This window comes from Hyperolius riggenbachi, chromosome 7 (genome assembly GCF_040937935.1).
Source record: "Hyperolius riggenbachi isolate aHypRig1 chromosome 7, aHypRig1.pri, whole genome shotgun sequence".
NCBI lineage: Eukaryota > Metazoa > Chordata > Amphibia > Anura > Hyperoliidae > Hyperolius > Hyperolius riggenbachi.
In genome coordinates, this window is record NC_090652.1 from 251,138,645 (window position 1) to 251,163,047 (window position 24,403).

Genomic DNA, 24,403 nt, shown 5'->3' on the forward strand with positions numbered 1-24,403 from the left:
AGGGAGGTTAATGTGCTAATTAAGCTCTGATTGTTCTAGATATGGTCTGTACTGATTTTTGCAACTCTTCTGGATTTCATTTACAATATTTTGACCTGTAAAGTCCCAGGCTGTACATAAACAGCAGGGCCAGATTTGAGGGCAGGCCACATAGGCCAGTGCCTAGGGTGTTGGGAAGGCTGGGGCGGGTGCTGTGGCATGTCCCAAGTGTGGGCTTTCACCCTCACTGTCCGGCCATCTGCTCATCTGCTCCAGCAATTAGCCTGTAAATGAGGAGTACTACTCTTCCTGGCGCGGGTAACCCATGTCACAGGGTACAGGCAACCCATGTGACAGGGCACAGGCCTTACCACAGCAACCAAACAGTGACATGTGTTAATTGATCTGTAGAGACCACATGGCTGGGTTCCCCATTGCCCTGCCAACTGTGGCACCACTGGCACATCACAATGACTGCACTCTACTATTTTAAACATAATGATGGAGAGACACTAGCCCAGGCACCAGCACAAGCCTTATATTGCTTGGTCTATATAGACCACTTAGGAAGATCATTGGCAGCCATGGGAACCAAACTTCTCATACATCGCAGTGAGGGTGCTATTACAATAACAGCGGTGGGCAGACACAAATGCATATGCCCAAATTCTGCATGTAGGCATATGCATCTGTGTCTGCCCACCGCTGTTATTGTAATATCACCCTCAACACGATGTTTGTTGGTTTGGTTCCCATGGCTGCAAATTATCCTGCCATGTGCTCTATATAGACCAATCAATATAAGGCTTGGGCTGGTGGCTGGGCTAGTGTCTGCCCATCATTATATTTAAAAGAGTAGAGTGTGGCTAAGTGTGAGCAGCGCCATTGTTGCTAGGGCTACGGGGACCCAGTCATGTGGTCTGTACAGACTAATGAACACATGTCTCTGGTTGCTGGGGTAACGTCCTCAAACTGTCATGTGGGTTAAGGAAATAGCCCAGGAATATTAGGACATCGCATTTACAGGCTACATATCTCCAGGTGTCTAGGCCTAGAGTGGCAAAAATAACAAACTGGCACTGAAAAAAAGTATACTGTTTTTATAAAGTGGCTACATACCCCTGGTATCAATTCTAGAGAAGATTTGGGCTTGTGAGGTTTGCCTCTGCCCTGGTAATAATTCATAGGCTTTTGAGAAACCACATAATTTCTGTATATAACCTATCAGTAGTTATTGGTGCCTACATAAAATAACTATTGTTGGCTACAATCTTCAATTCTCAAGATTGGGAAAGGCAAAATATGCCTTACCTGGAGCAACATAATGGCCAAACATGCCCTGCCAGCCTCACGGACCCATAGACTGATTGTTACCTTCAGACCAAGATCAAGTTCCTTTAGAGAGCGTCTAATTTCATGCAGTAGAAGATTCATCCTCTCACATTCCTGGAAGCAGACAAGTATATACGGAGAACGCTCAGTTGTCTTGGAGGTTATATCAGTCATATTATACCCCTCAGGAAGTTTATCCAGGATGTCATCCAAGAATGTCTTCACCTGAAAAAGACCAGAAACCTCCTTATGTGAACAGCAAACTAGCATCTGTTTTCCTAAATAAAAAGTTTTTACAGCAGCAAAGTCATAATTCATAACATAATGCTGATGATAGCAAAAGGCATATTAAAATCATGTGAGAACGCTCTGATGTGTAGCTTAGTAACAGATCCTCATTACTCACAACAGCAAAACACTAAAAATGGGCTAAAAATAGTAGAGAGTTTTGTCTTTTTGCACGCATATGAGCACTAAAGGTAGTCTATGACGTTATTTGGTTTAAAAATGTAGCTAAACAACTGGCACACATCCACTTTTTTTAAGTGTTAGCATTTGCTACGAAATAAATTGAAACTAAAACAAGCACTGTAAATGGCATCTGTCATTCTTTAAAGAGACTCTGTAACAAAATTTTCCACCTTAGTTCTTGTATCCTATAAATTCCTTTGCCTGTTCTAATGTGCTCTGGCTTACTGCAGCTTTTCCTAATTGCACAGTGGCTGTGTTATCTCTGTTATATGATCTAATCTGTTTTCTTCTGTCGGCACAGTCAGGCTAAGGCTGGAATGTGTGGAATGTGCAGGGCTGCTTGTGACTGGTAGAAGCTATACACACCCCCTCCAGGCCCCCTGCAGGCTCTGTATGACTCACACACTCGGCTTATGTGAGCCTATCATAAGCTGGTTAGTTTGTTTGTAAACACTGCCTAAAACTGGCAATTACAAGCCAGGATTGCAGCAGAGAGTGGCAGAAACAGCACAGAGGGGCACAGGAGAACATAATGAATAGAATGGTATGCGTTTTGCTGTAAAAATTTTAGAGTACAGATTCTCTTTAAACCATAACCTGTAGAGCAAACACTTTGCTTCTGATTTAAAGTGGAATTATACTGTAGTCTGACATAACATACAATAAAAACTTGTTATCCTACTTTTTACTGTCCATTCAGTTATCCTGTTTGCATTTGATCCATAGTAATGTCATTTGTGTGAAATCACAAGTTTCCCCAGTTCAGAACACAGAATCATTAGGAGCTGTCATTGCATGGATAAGACATAGTAACAAATGCATTCCAATACATCAAATCATTCCATTTTTTGGATAAGGAATTCACATCACTGAATCTTTCAGAAGAAAACCTTGTGCTGTGTTTGTACAGTTAAATCATTTGCAATTAGCGTGTACCTTGGTGGAATGTAATTGACAACTTTTTCAATAACTATATTAAATAACTGTTTGCCCTTACAGGTTTTCATGGTGTGACTAAAGCTTTACAGCACAGGGGAAATTTTGACTACAGTTCCACTTTCAGACTTGGGACCATATCCTATTAACTTTTCTCTTGAGTGAGTTTTAACAAAGGAGATATTTGAAAACCTTAAGCCCAATCTACACGATACGGTTCTTTATACGATTCGATTACGATTCTATTTACGATCCGATTAAATCCAACGTGTCCGATCAGGATTCGATTCGATTCAATTCGACTTGCCATTGCAAAACAATGGGAAATCGAATTGAATCGAATCCTGATTGGACATGTCAGATTTAATCGGATCGTAAATAGAATCATAATCGAATCGTATAAAGAATCGTATCGTGTACATTGGGCTTTACTAATAAAGTACCTTTACAGCTCCCACCAGGCAAGAAATTACTAAAAATAAGTTTGCTATTACTTTTTTACTTACTTTTAAGTACTTTTCTAGTTGCTAAGTCTTGAAAAGTTATTTTTAGATCAGATAAAAATGATCTCTTTGGATAAAACTCAGGAGAAATGTTAACTGGATAAGAACTTTAAAGCACGCTGAACTGAGAGGGATAAAGAGGCCGACATACTGTATGTATTTCCTTTTAAACAATGCTATTAGTTTTAGACATAGACCCTGAACATGCATGCAGATCAGGTGTTTCTGACTGGAGTCTGACTAGATTAGCTGGATGTTTGTTTTAAGTGTGTGATTCAGCCAGGCAACTGGTATTGTTTAAAAGGAAATAAAAATGTCAGCCTCCACATCTCTCTCAGTTCAGGTGTACTTGGCCGTAACTACACCTGATTAGGGCACCCCTGTAAAACTATTAGGGGGCCCCCTTCCTACAATTAGGCCACCACCTTTACCCTTTGCCTAGTGGGGCCCGGACTTCTTAATTCTTGCACTGGGCCTCCCTCCTATGCTCCCCTGGCCCTGTCATACAGATCAGCCTGGTGGTAGTGATGAAGTTTACCTATTCCCCTGTCAGGTCTCTCTAACGCTGCAGCCACTAGGTGTCACCATCCTCTCTACCTTTTTCATGGTCTGATGCACATTGCATGATGTGCAGAGAAATGCAGAGGACAGTGACACCTTGTGGCTGCAGCATTAGAACGGTAAGCTCTGTCACTCTGCCGCCAATAGGTCTGAGTGGCAAGGCCAGTTGAGTACAGAGGGGTGCTTGGTGGAGGAGAAGTAAGGAATAAATCTGGGCTCCTTCTCCCTGCTGCTCCTCCCCCTGGGATCGGGGGGGGGGGGAGCTGATCCCTCATAGTTACATCAGTGCAGGTATACTTTAACACAACTTAACACAGTAGTTTTGTAGAGCAGTTTTTCAGAACCAGGAAATCAGAATCAGATTTCATTTTTGCCAAGTAAAACGGCGGTGGGGGTGGGGGAGGAGGTGCACAGTACATAAAACAAAACAAAAAAACACAGTGCTTATACATAGACAGCATTGCAATATTGCAATGGTAATTGCAATATTGTTGCAATGGTAACTGCAATATTGTACATGCCATCTTTTCAATGACTGTAGTTACTGTACATGCCATCTACAGACATTAGATGAGTGTCGTTTTTTAGATGATTCGGATAACAAGCTAATATAGGTATTTTCCATCCTCCATAATTACCCAGAGAGGGGAGAATTCACTGTTCATTACTTGGCCTTCTGACGGCTGTAGTCCACAAGAGTCTCCCAATCTTGTCCTCCCTCACCTCTCCATAGGAAAGTACATGCATACCTGGCTGAGTCGAGCATGTACACTCATATAGTGTTTTCACCAACGTTATATTTACCTTTAGTATTGAGCGCATAATCTGATGCTTAAACCTTTATCTAGTCAAATATCTAGGGGTTTCTTTTCATTTGGTGTAGTTATTGCCGGTGCTGATTGATCTGCCTCTAATAAAGTCACATGAGTGTGATCCTGAAAGGGAAGGGGCTGCTGTCACTTCAGGTACAGCTCCTCCGATCTATGTATAATCTGATCAGTATGACAAAAGGTCATCAGCTCTATACATCAATACAGAATAAAAGCTAAAAGTTTTTGTCTTCTTTTTACTAATTGAATTCGATTAAAGTGATTGCAGCTATTTTAAAATAGTAAGGGTGAAAGCTGTACTTTCCTGTACCAGATTGTAGGTAATTGGAATAGCTGGAACAGTGTTGTGAAACAGAGCAGGTGGAATGGACACTGCTATTTGTAGTGTAACAGTAGTTACGGCACTAGGGCCAGTGGATTGGTTGCTGAAGCTGAAGACGCTAAAGCCAAAGCAGAAGTGGTGAAAGGTGAGTATTGTTTAGAGTTAGCTGTTCATAAGAAGGGTTAGGGGATGGGATAGGGGAAGGATAATTTTGGTGAACAGAGTTCAGAGATTAGAGTAATTACAGCACTGCCACCTTCTAGATAGTACCATACTCATACAAATGGCTGCATCAATGGTGAAAGCTATCTGCATTGTCAAGGTATATAGTAGGAGTACGAGTGAACGTGCTGCCAGGAGACTTGTACACAGGATATAACCGATATACAACTTACCCTGCTTCTGCACAAGTCCCGGCGGCGTTAAGTACTATTCCCCCTCCAGATCCACATGGATGGTAGTGAATGATGTAATTCGGCTGCCAGCTATTGCTGATGGTGCCGAAGTTACGTCTTTTGATGGCGCCAAAGTTACTCACTGTGAACTGCTATAGCCGTAATTCCTACTACAGTCTACGGTGGCACCGGCTGCGCCCAAATCTCCTACGCTGGATACGTGTCCTATATTGTAAGCCTTGTTCCCACTTACCACTATTCATTTTTGGTGATCACAATGGCACACATTCTATCATGTTAATCAACCCATTGTCACTACTGCAATGCCATTCTTGCCGACTCCCTGACAAACACCCATTGAGCCATTTTTATGTTTCTATTGAAGCCATTAAAAAGCACAAAAAAATACATACAACTGCGGTACAGTGTGATTTTGCAGTGTTACTGCACTAGATTGTGTACATCAAAAAAGGGCACAGTGGTAGTTTGGGCGCCGGGGATAGTAGCTAGTAGAATATCATTAAATGAGGCACCGTTCATAGTGGGGCGTTGTGGTGCGTCGTAACGGACACATTCTAACACAGAAAGTCCAACTGCAATTAGGCTGGTTACTAATGGCGATAGCAAAATGTCAGTAATTTTAACTAAAATTGAACCCTTTCTCTAAATTAATCCCTCGAATGATGCCTAGTCCTAACTGACTCCCTGTGCCACAATCTTCTCCACCGATACAAGCACCGACTCTACCATTGAAAACTTCTCCCACTGATATCTGCGAAGCCTAATTATGATAATGATCAGGTGTCGCCAGGACCCAAATAAATCCTTGGGTGCTGACATAGCTGCAATTAACACTGTGGTCTAGGCGGTGCCCATTTTACCAGGCAGCTGCCGGAACCCAAATTACCTGCTTTGACTAGATTAGTCCATAAGATCAATTTCACAGGATATGATTGCAAAAAGAAAAACAGAAAAAAAAAGCAAGTGCTAACACATTGACAGAAAGAAAAGGAAGAAAGGAAAGAATAGGAAAAACACATTGCATTTTCTTGGGGGTATAAGCCCACTCTGTGAAGGATCTTTAAAGGTATGGTGTTAAAAAAAATCGTCATGTCAATAACCAGCTGGCAATAAATGGTCACTGAATGTGTCCATATAGACATAATTAGGCATTACACATGGTTTCTTGTGTGTGCCTTAATGCACATGTTACAGTGGAACAGTGCTGTAGAGCAGGCACACTTATAATGAGAGTGGAAGCCATAGAGGTCATGTGGAGGCAGATAAGAGGTTGGACCTCGTGGGACAGAGGGTGATGGAGGGAAAGATGTATGTATGTTTATGTTTATTCTAGCACTTTAATTCCCTGGCTGGCTTAGAGAAAACTGTGAGCTTATTTTTCCTTACCTATACCAGCTGCCGCACCACTGATTCCGAATCTGATTGTATTAAAAATAAAGCAGCAAAATGTAAGCTTGGTACAGTCAATTTAACACACTGACTGTGGAATCTGCATAGCAAACGCAGCAGAACAGTAAATCATGTAAACAGCTTACTGAATTTTTCTGTGGGGAAATTTTCCTTAAAGAACAACTGTTAGCCATCATATGCCCCTGACCAAAAATACATATGTAAGTAGATAAATGCTTGCTCTACTTACATATCAGATGTAATGCACTGTCTACGTTTTGGTTTCTTTTAATTTTCAATTTATATTATTTTCCTGGCAGGGGCCATCTTGTGCTCTCCAGGTTAAAGAATCCCCCCCTCCGCATCCCCCTCCTCCCCACACTGATTCAGAGCACAGCGGGGAGGATAAAGGCAGCAGGCACAGACTCACCTAATAATGTATCCAAGTGCTGGCGCTCCCATCTGTTCTCTGCACTACCACCGGAGGCAGTGCAGAGAGTATAGAAGGGAACTGCATCGCCTGGAACCATTATTCAGGGAGTCTGTGTGCAGCTCCTTTATTCTTCCCCAGTATTCAGCACGGGAAAGAGGGAGAATTCTGCGGGCAGCAGATGCAGCAGAGAAGGAGCCCACATGCCTCTGGAGGAGGGGGGCCGAGGACAGTGACAAGAGACAGCCTCTGGCCCCCCTCCCTGCGCACTAACGCAGCTGAACCAGAGAGTGAAGGGGAGAGCAGGAATCCAATCACAGCGCAGAGAGGTGAGTGACAGAGGCTTCAGCCAATCAGGCTGATACAGCATAGCATGTCACTTCTCTTTTGCGTCTGTGTTAGTCTGCGTACCAGCTTAGAGCCTGGGGACATGAGGAGAGAAGGAGCACAGTAAGATTGATTTTAAAGTTTGGCTTTGCCTGGTTAGCATCCTCTTGACTATTGTAACAGCCTGCACCAGAAAATTAATTTTGTATTTAATGCCTAAGAGTTACTCATTAAGAACAGTCTTACATCATAATCATACTACTCATTAATCTCTCCAGTCTTACAATTTGACTTGGATGAGTAAAGCTCTACAATGTTATTTTATGATAGTTTTTAGTCCCTTAAAGCGAAATCTCACTTTTTCACACAAAACTCAATCATGGCAATCCAGATCTATATGTCACAAGGACATTTGCAAATGTTGTATCAGGTTTTATACATTGGTTTTATCTGCAGAGGAAAAGACTGCCTTTTCACTGGATGCCTGACATAGAATTGCTTAATGGGTGTGTCAGAGTTTGCCGATTACTCCAGTTCCAGTAGAAGGATTACAATGCTGTGCAACAATACATTCTTGCAGGAAGAGGGGGGTGTTACTGGTTGTTACTAAACAATCTAGGGCCTGTTTCAACGGGCGGCTGAACTGCGCATTTGCCAAGCAGTTTAGCATCGACGTCTACAATTAAACTTCAGCTAAATGGCAGCAGTTTTAACACGTGTCATTACTTTACACACTCTAGTGTTAAACTGCGGAAAAAACTGCAATATGTCACGCCACGGCAAGATGTGACTCTATAAGGGGCCACTTGTTGACTGCAGATACCAAGCGCTAACAAGTACCTGGCTGGTGCATGAGCGCATCTGACAGGTGGTGCCTCCACCACACCTCCAGTCACATTTCAACCACACCTCCAGTGATGCCTTCACCTCACCCCCAGTTACACCTCAGCCACACCTCCAATGTGATCCCTTCTCCACACACCCCGTTATAGTCCAATGATATGTGTTCATATAATTGCGCTCTTGACATGAAGTTCATACATCTACATCCACCTCTCCCCCCTTCATGGACTCACTCACCAGATGTTGAGGCCTCAACAAGACCAGTCTGCACCTTCGGGATGTATGCCCCCCCCCCCCCCCCCCATCGCCTCACAAGCTCACTCTTTCTTTTCCTGGCCGGATGCGAGAATGTTCCATGCGTGGGTGGTCCTTGAAGTTATGAGAGCATGTGGGGAGAAAAACACAGGAAGACCAGCCTCCTATCGTGTAATTCTGATTTATTAAATAAAACAAATGTCCAATAAAACCAAGTTTAAAAAAAGATCAGCACTGCTCAATAAACATAAGGTTCAAGTGGAGTCAACTCCTGTGTGGCCACCAGTGACCCACGTATCCCCTCAGTGTAAACCGCCGTGTGCTGCTCAATGCCGCTGTGACGCTAAGCCGTCTGCCAGCGCTCACTCTGCGTGTTACGTCACTCCGTGGCTCCGCCCTATGCATTTCATTGCTTTGCAACTCATCAGGGGCTAAGCCGGCTGCCAGCGCTCACTCTGCGTGTTACGTCACTCTGTGGCTCCGCCCTACGTGTTTCATTGCTTAGCAACTCATCAGGGGTGGAGCCACGGAGTGACGTAACACGCAGAGTGAGCGCTGGCAGCCGGCTTAGCGTCTCAGCGGTATTGAGCAGCACACGGCGGTTTACACTGAGGGGATACGTGGGTCACTGGTGGCCACACAGGAGCTGACTCCACTTGAACCTTATGTGTATTGAGTAGTGCTGATCTTTTTTAAACTTGGTTTTATTGGACATTTGTTTTATTTAATAAATCAGAATTACACGATAGGAGGCTGGTCTTCCTGTGTTTTTCTACCCACATGCTCTCATAACTTCAAGGACCACCCACGCATGGAACATTCTCGCACCCGGCCAGGAAGAGAAAGAGTGAGCTCGTGAGGCGACGGGGGGCCATACACCCCGAAGGTACAGACTGGTCTTGTTGAGACCTCAACATCTGGTGAGTGAGTCCATGAAGGGGGGAGAGGTGGATGTATGAACTTCATGTCAAGAGTGCAATTATATGAACACATATCACTTATTGCTGGCAATAACCCAGAGAATTAGTTGCAGCACTTGGCAAATCTATTAATTAGCTATTGACTATTGACTTTTATTTGGGCTCGTCGACCCCCACCGACAGCTCAACTTTCTGTGTGTGAAATGAATAAGGGCTACAATATTAAATTAACAGAGTCTTTTAACGTTGCAACTGTTTTGGGCTATTTGGCCATTAAGCATGAAAAAGAGCCTTGTGGTTATTAATAGACTATTTGGGTTCCCTGATTAGTTTTTTTTCTTTTTGCTTTCATTTTGTATTTTGTAGCAATAAAATATAACTGCAATACAGAAATAAAAATCTGAAGAAGACATATATATATATATATATATGACATAAGCTGAAATGGAAGATCATGACACACGTGAAGATCAAGTATGGTGAAACCTCGTGTTACAGAGAACATGCACAGAATCCAATGAGGAACTGGCTTCATCTGACTAACCTTCTCCTCCTCTGTTTGTGGCACTCCTTCCCCGCGTACTGAATCTCGAGACTGCAATTCTAACAAGGTACGGAAAAGATTGTCTGAAGTCACAGTTAAGAATTCAATCTCTGCGTTAGGGTGGAGGCCATAATGGATGGGGCTTTCAGGTGGCAACATCTCATCAACGTATCTATGGTAGCCTTCATAATCAAGGTTAGAGGGTATGACGAATCCAGGTGCTAAGGCAAGCTTCCTATCAAACTAGAGCAGAAAAAGAAGAGAACATTGGATGTAATCATCATGACAGAAAATATATTTCACATTGAATCTCTTGGGGGATATCAGTAGAGGTCTCAGCATAATGACCATCAGTGACATTATTTCAAGAAAAAGCAGTCAAACTGTTACGGCAGAAACATTGTAGTAACATCATTATTCCTCTCCATTTTATTTTTCTTGTTTGTTTGTTTTATTTTTCCTTTTTTTTTAATGCCTCCCCCCTCCTTGCCTTTCTCTGTATACTGAGGACCCCCAGATTTGTGCTACAAAGGAGTTTCATTGAATATGACAGAAAACAGGAATAATCCTTCATGGCAGGGTGGCTGCAGATCCAGGTTTCCTGTGCTTTGACCAGCAGGATCTCCATCCTTAATTCTCTTGTCCCTGCAATTCTTTTCAGTCATTGTTCAAAGAGATCAAGAGAATGTGTGTCTCGGCGCACGCTGCTTCCACTGTTCCGTGCAGCAAGTTTGACTAACTTACAGCGTGAATAATATTAAGGGTCAAGTATTTTAAGGCTTAAAATAGGAGGCTGGAATCATATCATACAACACAAGGGGACGGTTTATGTGGCGCTGTAAATCTCATCAAAAGATAAAATGGTGCTGTAGTATGAGGATCTTCACTTCCAGGCATGGTAGCCGGTGGCATGGACGGGGACGTTGTTTGTGCATTTTCTATTGATCATGTGAGCAGTCTTGCCTCAGAAGTGTAAACAAAGATTGGAGAATGGAGAGTGATTTCCGACGCATCTGGGTTTATTTGTATTTTGCAAAGATATTTTAGACATGTGTATTTGACGTTCATTTCTTGACTTTTACTGAACATTAGTGACATATTTTTGTCTGTTATGTCATTTATTAATTTTGTATTTTATTTATTTCTTTATTTTGCTATTATTATTACTAGAGACCTTAGCCCGTTTAAAAACAGGCTCTAGGTCTGTCAACGGCACATGCGCCTGGGGCGCTCACACACGCCCGCCCCTCCTGGCCCCGTCCGCGTGTCACTCCCCTAGCTCAGTGTCTCTGCGTCCCTGCACATGCGCACAACAAAAAAACACACACATAGGGACATGGGAGGCAGAGACACTTGCCTATTATTAGGCAGGATTATTATTATGGATTTGTATAGCTTTGATACATTTTCTGTAGTGCTTTACAGATTACATCTAATAATGTATGACAATAAAGGCCCGATGCACTAACCAGTTGGAATATTGCCGCATGGAGATTTTGCACGGCAATATTACTGGCACTACCACCAGCAGTGTACCATAAGTTATACTATTAGTGTGACCTGTAGTACTTGAGTACCGCGAGCGTTGCTACTGTAACCCTAAGAGGTGACTGTTAACTGCTAATAGTCAGCTGACAGTAGCCCCCATGCAGTACACTTATTGCATGCCTGTTACATAAGCGACATAGGTGTTGCATATATAATGTACGTTTCATGAACTATATAATGCATTACGTAATTTGCATAAAGCCTAGTAAATGTAACATGGGCTGCCTGCACAAGTAAAGTTTACCAGAGTTTAGTGAATATATCCCCATATGTCTATGTAAGGTGCTGGGACCTGCAGTAATACCAAGTAACTGATGAGCAATTAAAGCACACCTGAACCAGAACATCTTCTTTGCTCTAAAAGATACACAACAGCATAATAACCTTTAAACAAAAAAAATTCTTTGTTACATCTGATACAAATCCTAAAATACATCTGCACTGTTTCTACTTCCTGATTCATGGAAGCAGACATATTGTGAACATCCTGTGCTTTCAAATAGGCTTATCTGCCGTGGCAGTCATGTGACACAGGGGAAATATCAAATTACAGCTTGTGATTAGACACAGATGAGGGGGAATTAGACAGGCTAAACTCACTAAATACATACAGGGTGCATTTCTCTCTGTTTTCCTTATTTCCTGTGCAAGAGTTCAGGTCTACTTTAAGATTCCTCAGTTTGGTATCAAGAGGAAAGAGACGGAAGGTGTCTTTCGGGAGAGGAATATGAAGGCTTCCATCTATATTCCCTAATCAACAATGCCATTTGCCTGTCTTTTGTGCTGATGCTTTGCCACTATATTTTTACAAGTCACTGGCCCAGAATGAGCTGCACATCATATGCTTTGCCTTTGGTGTGACTCCACTGGCTGCATGCTTGCTGTAGGTGTGTGACTTAAAAACAACTCAAGCCAACAACTCCGCTGCATGTTGTTTATAAGGAAATAAAGATGGCAGACTCTGTATTCCTTTTCACTTCAGGTTTCCTTTATGGCCGTATGAATCGGTGTACAGCTCCAGGAAACCTTAGCTGCATAATGTAAGTTTCAAAGTTGATACTTCCAGAGATTTCAATAATTAACCTTGCTTTGAGAATGCGCATTGGCCAATGTGCCTCCGGTGTAAAAACAAAACCCATGCTATCAGCACAGGCAGCAGAAGATGTAACAGAGTAGCAGGAAAACATATAGAAACATGGACCACTGTGCCATAAAATCCAGGTTTTTTATTTTTTTAGTTAACCACACCCTCTTTCTGAAGAACTGCCATGGCAGTTTTCTGCCTTTACAAAAAGACTGCGTAGAGACTGTGTCATCTGTGGGTGGGAGGATCCTCATAGTGTGGCCTGAGGGGTACTCCACTTCTGCCTGTACTACTGAGCCAGCCTATCTCAGGACGGAGAGGTAGAGAGACATAGCAGTGCAGTTCTAACCACAGTATGTTACATTCCAGAGCTGACACAAAGCTTCCCCGCTGCTTAACCTCCCTGGCGGTTTGTTAAAATCCGCCAGGGGGCAGCAAATACCTTTTTTTGTCTCGCTACATGATAGCCGCTGCTGAGCGGCATCCCCCCAGCCCCTCCGATCGCCTTCGGAGATCTTGGAGGGCTTCCCCCGTCGCCATGGCGTGACGTCAAAGGGGAATCCGATCCACCCCACAGCGCTGCCTGGCACTGATTGGCCAGGCAGCGCAGGGGGTCTGGGGGGGGGGGGGGGGGCGGCTGCGGCGACGGGTATAGCGGCGGATCGGCGGGTAGCGGCGGCGATCGGAGGTTACACGCAGCTAGCAAAGTGCTAGCTGCGTGTAACAAAAAAAAATTATGCAAATCGGCCCAGCGGGGCCTAAGCGGTGCCTCCCGGCGGCATAGCCCGAGCTCAGCTCAGGCTTACCGCCAGGGAGGTTAAGGAGGTAGTCGACCATTGCTGCATTGGGTACAAAAAAGGAGGGGAACAGTCATAGTAAATGTCAATCTGGCTCTTAGGCATTTACACTGTAGGTCTATTTTAGGAAGCAGTAAATTTGGAAGCCAGCTAGTGGTGAAAGTTTGGGCACCACCATAGGGGCCTATTGAATTATTGGTAAGCAGGGGAAATTTGGGCGCCCTCGGCATCAAATAAATATCGGGTCGGGCTTCCTATTTTGATGTACACCCATTTTAAAGTGAACCTCCAGACTAAAAATCTACTGAGCAGCACTGAAAATGCTTGGTGTTTTTTTTATCAAGCCTTACCCAAGCCTTAATTTTTAGCTGCATAGAAGCTAAGCTCCGCCCTATCAAAGAAATCTGCCCGAGTATTTTTCCTCTGATGCTGTGCAAAGCATGATGGAATTTCTAATGTTGTTGTTCGCCTTCTGCTGTTTTGGCGTAAATTTGTTTTTTAAAATATTGAATTTGAGATTTGAAGCCTAGCACGCGAAGCTGGGAGGGGTGATCAGGACACAGGACAGTTGGAACTGTGCCTCATGATCCCTGTCACCTACTTTCCAACAAACAGATGGCTGCCCTCATGAAATCACAAATATTTGCCTGTTCTTTTAAAACAGGGTGGGTAAGAGATTACATTACCGGTCTATTTTAATTAACTAAATTAACTTAATGACAGTATGTTTGTTTAGGCTGAAGTTCCCCTCTAAGTTAGTTGGGCCTTAAAGAGACTCTGTAACAAAAATTGCATCCTGTTTTTTATCATCCTACAAGTTCCAAAAGCTATTCTAATGTGTTCTGGCTTACTGCAGCACTTTGTACTATCACAGTCTCTGTAATAAATCAACTTATCTCTCTCTTGTCAGACTTGTCAACCTGTGTCTGGAAGGCTGCCAAGTTCTTCAGTGTTGTGGTTCTGCTATGAACTCCCTGTTCCAGGCCCCTCTATGCACACTGCCTGTGTGTTATTTAGATTAGAGCAGCTTCTCTCTTCTCTCTTATCTTTTACAAGCTGGATAAATCGTCCTCTGAGCTGGCTGGGCTTTCACATACTGAAGAATTACAGACAAGGGCAAAGCTGTTTGCAGGAAGAAAAGAGCAGCCTGACACTTCAGTGCATAAGAGATGCAGGGAGAAAGAAACACACAAATGATCTCTTGAGATTCAAAAGGAAGGCTGTATACAGCCTGCTTGTGTATGGATGTATTTTCTATGTGTGGACATACTGTACATCAACCTACTTCCTGTTTTGGTGGCCATTTTGTTTGTTTATAAACTTTTTAAAACTGTTTTTAACCACTTTTAACGCGGCGGGGAGTGGCGAAATTGTGACAGAGGGTAATAGGAGATGTCCCCTAACGCACTGGTATGTTTACTTTTGTGTGATTTTAACAATACAGATTCTCTTTAATCCCTGCAATATGTGAAGTTTAAAGTGAGGAAGCACCATAATGTATTTTACCATACATATATATCAGTGGGAACATTAGAGAAAACACCTACCCTGCTCGCTGTTGCATTATTCACTGCTTAGCTTGCTTGTTATCAGCCCTGATAAAATCCAGACTGAGCATTCAGTCTGGTTTTGCTCAGAAATCATTATAGCGGAGTCTGTCTTCTATGATGTATTTTCAAGCCCAAGCTTGCCCCCTTCTGACACTGCTATAATGATTCCTGAGCAAAGCCAGACTGAATGCTCAGTCGGGGATTTTATCAGGGCTGCTAACAAGCAGGCTAAGCAGTGAAGGATGAAACAGAGAGCAGGGTAGGTGTTTTCTCTAATGTTACCATTGATATATATGGTAAAATATATGAGGGTGCTTCGTCTCTGGTTCACTTTAAGTGAATGAACTGGAATTTTTTAACAAAAAGCGAAGTTTCCATTTAACTGAAAGCCAGTAAAGATTCCTATCAAGGATAAGCCCCATTTTCTAGATTCATCCTCCTGCATCTAATCTGTACCTAAAAGCCTACAAACCATTAGCCAATCATGTTCAAAATTTTTCAAAAAAAAAAAAAAACATTTCCTTGGCATCAATCAGACATTTGTAATGTAGACAAATCAAGTTGGGTAATAATCTTGTTGCAAATCAGCCTCTCTGTATTTAGGTTTACCCTTCTTCTGTCAGCTCTAAACTCTCTTAACACAGTACAGTGTCTTTATTGCAATTGTGAAATGAGTCTGACAACGTTAATTTCAATGGAAATCTCCTCTCCCACGATGATTGCATGTGTACAGTGTGATTATCCCTCCGAGATGTCGCTGACACAATACTGAGCAGGAAGTGTCGATAATGAGAAAGGTTAACACGCCACCGGTTTCTGTCCCATCATGGATATGTTTGCCTTACAATTAAATATGCCACATAGAGCTTTGATTGTCCCAGCAATATGATTGTCATTCAGTTTAATTGCATCATGGGCGTAGTTATTTACAAGGTTCAGAATCTCAGCCTCTCTGGGCTTAGTCTGCTCATTTCACAATAAAACTTATGCTCTGAAATGGCAGACTAGCCATTAAAAGCCAAGGGGTGGATTTTAAGACATGATTTGTAAATGATTTCTTTTTTTTATTTAATTTCACATTGAGGATTGTTTGAAGGATAACCATACTTTTTACTCTTTCTTCAGAGAAACTTTAAAGGACCACTATTGCGAAACATTGTAACATTTGTAAATGCATGTGTACAAAATTTACTATAAATTTATTTTCTCCTTAGGCTTACAGTAGGAAGTGAAAATCTGACAGATCTGAAAGGTTTGGGACTAGTCCATTTTCTCAAAAATTGTGTATTACGATTTTGTTTGCAGTTTCTGAATACACGTCAGAGAGAAATTCTTACCAATGTTTTTCTCTCTGTGGTCAATCTATTTTGTGACCATTTGTCCTGTGCATCTTCCTTCTGTAGCACTGTTTATAATCAGGCACAATTGAGAGTTATTTAAGTACTGAAATACCCGACTGGTTGAGGCATCAGACTTCTGATAAAGTGGCATCTCAGTCTGTGTTTAACAAGCTGGTCTTCAAGGCTGCTCCCTCAGATCTTAGGTGGGTAAGTATAACTTTGGCTCCATGCCCATGACACCAAGTATTTTCTATGGCACTGGGCACTTGTGCATGTATTTCATTGAGGGTATTAATAATATTAATAAGGGTCATCTCCTTCAACTATATTACCCTGAGGTTTTTATTTATAGCAACAATAGAAACACATATTACTTTTGCAAATGCATCTTAGAATCAAGAAGTTTTAAATCAGGATGATACTATTTATTGGCTAACTAGAAATGAATAAAAATAAGCAAGCTTTCGGCCTTGCAGCCTTCGTCGGGCTTATCAGAAAGTTTGTTTGTCTGCTTTGTCACAGATACATATCTAGGAGTATTTGCATGTTTATATACAGTGCTGCCCATAATTATTCATACCCCGGGCAAATGTATTCATACCCTTCTCAATAATCAATAGAATTAAGCACTTTTGTAACTAGAACCCCTCTCTTTTCATTTCGTAGAGCGCCATCTTTACGAGATTTTTTGGTTAACAGCCACTTTGTGGATCCCCAAGCTGGCACAAAGCATTGCAAGGTAACGGGCACTTATACTTGTGGCGGTTGTTCGGTATGTCGGTACATCCAAGTGGGCAGATCTATCTGCCTACCGGATGGTCGTGAATGGCACTTCCCACATTATGTTAATTGCAACACTTCCCTTGTGGTTTATCTGTTAATTTGCCCATGCGGGGCTTTCTATGTGGGTAAGACCAAAAATGAATTCCGGTCGCGTATCTCACAGCATATTACAAGTATTAAAAGTACTAATCCCAATAACCATTACCCCTGTGGCGAGACATTTTAAATCCGTCCACGGTGGCAATTTTCAGCAACTACGATTTGTCGGCTTGGACAGGATTCACAAAGCTGTGAGGGGTGGCAACATGGATCGTTTATTGTTACAGCCTGAGGCACGCTGGATTTTTGATCTTGAAGCGACTAGATCGCCAGGTCTGAATGAAAATACCAGCTATGTCCCTTTCCTTCCACTTCAGTAAAGGGGGTTTGATTTTTGGGTGACTGTGCTCTTTTTTTCCCTGTGTCTGCGGTGCATTTCCGTGTGGTGGGGGCTGGAGGCTTCCCACTGGGGCATTTTACCTGCCAACCTCGCGGCATCATATATTTCTCTTGATGACATATCTAGATATTGCCAAAGACTTGGTTTCCATCTAGGTGCAGGTGTGCTTTTCGCGCACCTGCCACTCTATAAGATGGCATAATTTTGGGCATCATTTAGCGAGGGTATACCTACTATCTATTATAATATTGAATAATATGACCTTTGTTATATGATAATGTTTCTTGTTATGTAGAACGGTTTGTTTGTACATTGGGGGCATATGCTCCATTTATTTGCTAACAGGTGTTGGACATTCGCTGCTGGTGTGCTGCTCCCGTCTGAGCCGGCTGCTCTGCGGCGTCTGCCGCCCCCTCCCCTGGGCCTGCGTGCGGGTGGGCGGGGCTTGGCGGACGCGCCGTGCGCGCTATCGGGCGCGCTCGTCGTGTCTGCCTGCCCTGCCTTCCCGCTCGCGCTGGCCCTGGGGTGGGGGCGGGGGACGCCGCATCCTCGTCCGGATTGGTCGGCGGCTGGCACTTAGCCGCGGAGTCATGTACGGAGGGACACGCCTCCTGAAGAAGCCGGAAGAGCCGGCGAAATCGATTGAGGACGCCGTCCTCCACCATTGGCGCCCCTCTCCTCTTCCCTCTTGTTGCTCCCATGGATCCCCGGCTTCCTCCCTTCCAGCAATGCCTCGTCATGTCTGGTCCACAGATGAACCAATCTCCTCACCACTAGCCATCAGCAACTCTTTCACTCTGGACACAGTAAGAGCCCTTGGGCACTGACATTGCTTCCCCTTGAGCTATTGCAGTTTGGCCGCACCATGACACATGCATGCTGCTTATATGAACTTGATGCCACATATGCTACGCTTCACTGACACAGCTAAGCTGTTGCTGTCTATGTGCTTTTCTCAAGTGCTTGCTTGGCGGAGCTGCATACATCGTGCTTGCTACTATGGAAGATAATATGCCTGTCAACCATGTTTAAACTTTGGCTGTGATCTGGCTGATACATGTTGTACCTACAGGCTGAGTTGCTGTTACACATTATGGCTTTTTCCTTTGGACGCTGTTATGACAAGCTGCTGTGGTGAATCAGACATATAGAGACACTGTTCTGCTGGTTTGGCACATATTACGGCCTGTTTCGATACTGCAACCTTCTGCTATGTAGAGCATTGACCTGCTGGCCTGAGGCAATACATCCAACGGAATCCGCAGTGGTACCCTGCGTATTGTCCTGTGGACTCTAATTGGTCACAAGTTTGCCAAGTTATTCTTCTCCGCTCCTATTTAGTTTAGAGAGGAACTGCGCAGTTGCAAAACCGGTTCATGTGCACATGTCTTATTTGATCTAGCTGGCATTGTGGGGGTTGGTGGGTCGTGGGGGGAGCGGGTGGGATATTTGGATGGGTGACCACTAGGTGGGAGTTGCATTACCTTTCATGTTTTAACACTTTTCTGATATACAAATAATAAAGTTTTGTACTTTTTGAATTTGATTTGTTTGTATTCAATCAGGTCACACCCCTCCGTTATTTTATCTCACAGTTTATTGAATAATCAATAGAAAAGCCTATATTGGCTATTATGGCAATCAAACGCTTCCTATAATTGCAGACCAGCTTTTTGCATGTCTCCACAGGTTTGCCCTTTAATCTTTAGCAATGGGCTCCAAATCTTTCAGGTTGGAGGGTCTTTTTGCCATCACCCTGGTCTTTAGCTGCCTCCAAACATTCTCAATTGGATTCAAGTCAGGACTCTGGCCGGGCTACTCCAAAACATTAATGTTGTTGTCTGCTAACCATTTCGTCACCAGTTTTTACAGCCCCCCCAAAATGTGAATACATTCCAATAATTCATTTAGAATGCATTGTATTATTTTTTATCTGGACAGATTCTGATCTGTCTTTAAATGGTTTATGGTGTATATTAATGAGAATAAACAATACATTGCACACTTTGTCCAGAAAACTACCTGAATTTTTTTAAAGATTTTAATTTACATTTATGTATTTATTTATTTTTGTTAAAAGACAAGGGATAGTTATTTTTCAATGGGAACATGTCATAGTAGTTAAAACTTCCTAGTGCATACATGAAGTGAAAGGAATATAGAGGCTAACATATTTATTTCCTCTTAAAGAATGCAAATTGCCTGGCTCTCCAGCTAATCCTCTGCCTCTAATACTTTTAGCCATAGACTCTGAACAAGCATGCAGATCGGGTGCTCTGACTGAAATCTGACTGGCTTATCCACATGCTTGTTTCAGGTGAGTGATTAAGACACTACTGCAGCCAAACAGATCAATAGGACTGCAGGCAACTGGTATTGTTTAAAAGGAAATAAATACTGAATGGGAGCTACCATGTGCTTCTTGCTTTAGGTGTGCTTTAAAGAGACTCTATAACAAAATGTTGAGCCTTATTTCTTCTATCCTATAAGTTCCAATACCTGTTCTAATGTGCTCTGGCATACTGCAGCCTTTTCTAGTTGCACTGTCTCTGTAATAAATCTTATCTTCTTTCCTCTGTCGGCTCTGTCGGGCTCAGGCTGAAATGTGTGGAATGTGCAGCACTGCTTGTGAAAGGCAGAAGTTTTACACACCCTCTCCAAGCTCTCCTCTCACCCTATCACACTCTGGTTAGCAGCCATGTTTTTTGTTTGTAAACACTGCCTAAAACTGGCAATTACAAGCCAGGATCTCAGCAGAGATTGGCAGAAACAGCACACAGGGGCCCAGGAGAACATAATGAATAGAATGGTATGCTTTTTATTGTAAGAATTTTACAGTACATATTCTCTTTAGGAGCTTACCTAAAAATTAATGACTGAGCTCTCTCTCTATTGCAGTCCATTTCAGAGAAGTAGCAGCTCAAGTGTCAGTGTTTGGTTTTAGGATGTTTTAAATGTATGTGAACCACTGTTTTTGTACAAGATTTTGCAGGTTCAAGATTAAAGCAAATTTAAGCACATGATGATTCTCTGGTTGTTGATCAATGGTTGTAATAAATAGGCTGTCCACTTCAGCTCTTGCTGTATTTGGTACTGCAAACACAGGTGCACGTATTTGCATCTTTTTATTGGCTGACAAGCTATCTGTGGAACAATTTAAAAGGCAAGTTGCTGTCTTGGAGTGAGTAATCACATCTTGTGTTTTGCATTGTTGATTCTGTGGCAGCTGCAGGTTCCCCTGGTGGTGGGAGCACTGGGGTAACCCTGAGCTGCCCTTCTGGTGTTGCATATAGAATGGGGGTCCTGGGTAGTGGCAAAGCCCAGGGCCCCCGCTGCTCATGTGCCCTAGTGTTTTCTAAAAATTAATTTGTTCCAGTTACAGTTACATTAGTTTGTTACACAGTTCAGTATTCAAGCCATTAGGGACATTTCAAAATATTGTTAAAAAGCTCTGGCCAGTTTTGAAAAATGATCTGGTCTTAGAGACAGTTATTTTGAATATCCCAGAGATTTTTTTTCAGAGTAGTAAAGTTTTACAATAAGGAAGTAATGTGTAGTGTGTTGGAACCTCTATAAGGACATCTAAAACACTAAAGTTCCATTAGATTTTATGTGTGTAGAAACTGTCAGGGCTGGAACCCACTAGAGCGATTTTTTGAGCGTTTAATAAGCGTGAGAAATCGCTAGCGATTTCCCTAAACGCTCTGCCAATGTAAATGGATGGTGCAAATTCCACAGAAGCGATTGCGATTAGCAAAATCGCAAACGCAGGACATGGAGCATTTTGTTAGCATTTGCGCTTCAATGTAAAGTACTGTATATAATCGCTGGCGTAATCGCTCATCAAAACTTGCACGGAGCGATTTTGCTAGCGTTTTGAAGTTAATGTACACTGTAACAAAATTAAAATTAATAGAAAGGACCAATCAGACTTTAAAACGCTAATCGTTACACAACCGATGGAAAATTGATACACTTTTTAAAATCGCTCCCTAAAACGCTCAAGGAATCGCTTACAAATTGCTCATACGAAACACTAGCGATTGCGTTTTGCAGTTGGTTCCAGGCCTCACACTTATAAAATTTGAAATAACAGAAAGGAATGGAAATATTATAAGATTCAAAATTATATTAAATGCAGATTATCTTATACAATGTATAAGTATTACAGTATATGTATAAGTATATGTATTACAGTACATGGGCCACATAAGACTACTCAGCAGGAGATCATATGTGCATTACTCAATATAAGGAAAGACATACTCCCAATGCTTGGTAGTGCCCCTTTTACACTGATACACAACAAGCATCCTGAAGGTCCAAAATTCCGAGGGTATATATTCTACACATGAAGTAGAGAGGCTCAAATAGAATAAGGACTCTATTCCAAATGAAATACTATGGATTTACACTTGTTAAATAACATGCAACAAATGCAAAAAAAAGGTGAAAGTGGAGCTAGATGTGAATTGTTTTATTGTTAAAGACTACCTCAGGACAAGAAAAAGATTGAATGGCAATACATATATGTAGTCTATGCACTGTGTACAGTTAGATGAACATATTATATTTACATCTGGTACATCGTAGTGTATGGAACAGACACACATGTACGGTATATCTGTAGTAGCACCTCCATCTTTCTCCTCATGCCGATGCCTTGCAAGTACACCTTCAGCATTGTTTCCTCCCCTCCAGCCTGGTGCCATCCCCTACCCCTCCCTTTCCTGTCTAACCACCTGGATCAAATTACATCTCTTTTCACAGTGTGTAGGAGAGAGGAGACACGCTTTTCTGCCCACCAACAGAGCTTTCTGTTGGTGGGGTCTGATCCCCGCTGGCATGTTTATTTTTTTTAACTTTTTTATTTTTAATTTTTTAAAATAAATATTACTTTTTTTTTATACCCGCCCCATTCTCCCTCTCCTCACCAGCCAATCACTGCAGTCGGCTGTCATAGGCATCAGTCTATGACAGCCGATCGCTTTTCTGCCTCCCAGAGGGACAGCCGTGTCACTCGGCTGTCCCCAGTACAGTGCTGCTGTAGAGCGCAGCACTGTACAATGTAAATAGATGGCGGTTTTGCCGTCTAACAGTTTCCTAGCGGCGATTACTGCTGGGAGACTGATGCCGGAGCAGAGCTCCATCATTCAAGTGGAGATGTGCGCGCAATCTCCTGAAAAACCCCGCCCCAGGGCTTCATGCCAAATTGTGTTGAGCAATCCTGAGACTGCCGCTGCGGCCATGCCAATTGGCGTGGAGCGGTGGTTAAGTAGTTAAAGCAAACTGTCATTTATAATTTAGGTACTCTTTAAAGAGAACCCGAGGTGGGGATGTCAATTGAAAAAAAAAACACAATGCTACCTTATCTGGGCAGGGTGGATCAGGTAATCACAATCCCCGCTGCTGTCCGCCGCTCCTGTGGCCTGCAGTCCTCCACTTTCGGTTTCGGTGACCCCTGTAGTCACACACAGAGCAGCGTGCAGGGAGGCAGGGGTGCGGCAGGGGGAGTGACCAGGGAGAGACAGATGCCCAATGGCAGCTGGGGAAAGCCTGCAAAGACACCTCCAGTGGGCGTTTGAGCAGGAATTACCTCAGTCCTCCCTTATCCTCGAGATTAGTGGCAATCAATGTCGCCAAGTTCAGATGGTTATATCGCGGCAGTGGGGGGGGGGGGGGGGGTAGGGGAAGAGAGCAGCGCGGGGGTCTCAGAGGCATATCCTGCAGCAGGGAACATGCCTCTGTGTCCCATCTGCCCCCCCCCCCCCCAAGGCCTCGGGTACACTTTAATTTTAATCCCTTACTATTTGTAATATTTACATATTTATATATTGTATTAATTGTGTTGTTTTAACAAATATTTGATGCAGATATGTACAAAAGTACTTCTATTCTCTAATAAAGAACCAAATGGCCAAAGAGTTATTGGTGTTAGGAGGAGAAATTTTGCAAACAGATAAATACTGCCTCTTTCTCCATCTTACAATATCTCCTGACGAAGTTTGAATGATGAAACCAGTTGGGCAGAGTAGAGTCAGACTGTTCCACCAGCTGCACTGACATCATTGTCTTCAGCCCCCATCGGCCCCGCCACCGTCACCTCGGCTCTCAGTTCAGCTTCTGCCTTCTGCGGAAGCTGCCCAGGGCTGCACGTGGGACACACATGGGATCTCTGCCGTGATCCCCGCCACCATTGCTGCTGCCGCTGCCACTTCACCGGGGTGTCTGGTTACCAATCCAAAATGGGGGGTTATCTAGTTACCTATTCTATAAATGGTGGGGGTCATCTGGCTACCTGTGTTAAAGGGGTGTTATCTGGCTACCTAATCGCTGTCACATTATATATATTTTGGCAAAACACTGCTGCATCATGTGTATTTTGTAGGGAAACACTGCGTATTGTGTATTGTGTGGGGTGTCATTTAATACCCAGCACCTGGTGTCAAATGCCCTAGGTACACCACTGCCTGTAGCTACCTATGGCGGGTAAAGGAGAAGCGACAGCTGGGCCAGTCGGCACACTTGTGGTACGGTTTTGGTAGGGGTTTGTAGGTTCATGGAAGGAGGAGTCTAAGGTGCCAGGATATCTGTGCCTATAGGCTCCTGTGATGTAAATCCGGTCCTGTATAGCGTGCATGCAGGCCAGCACTGGTTGAAAGTGCAGACTACTTTCTTGCTAGTTTGATCATTCAGCATGCACTGGATTTTTGAGATCAAAGCAAAAACTAAATGTTGCACAATTGGAACATGCTTTGTGTCATGTTCTCTACAGATGAGTTGGTCCATATGGAGAACATTGTT

General features: G+C 43.1%; 1 protein-coding gene across 4 annotated transcripts in view; it reads right to left on the minus strand.

Annotated features, from left to right (window-relative positions):
* The window catches only part of LOC137524955 (dynein axonemal heavy chain 11-like), a 378,600-nt gene that overhangs the window by 54,455 nt on the left and 299,742 nt on the right, over positions 1–24,403 (minus strand). For all 4 annotated transcript variants that reach the window (XM_068245507.1, XM_068245505.1, XM_068245508.1 and 1 more), the window contains 2 exons: positions 10,059–10,301; positions 1,354–1,536 (listed from right to left, as the gene is read on the minus strand). In XM_068245507.1, the coding sequence (XP_068101608.1) occupies positions 1,354–1,536; positions 10,059–10,301 (426 nt within the window). The remainder of the gene's footprint in view (positions 1–1,353; positions 1,537–10,058; positions 10,302–24,403) is intronic.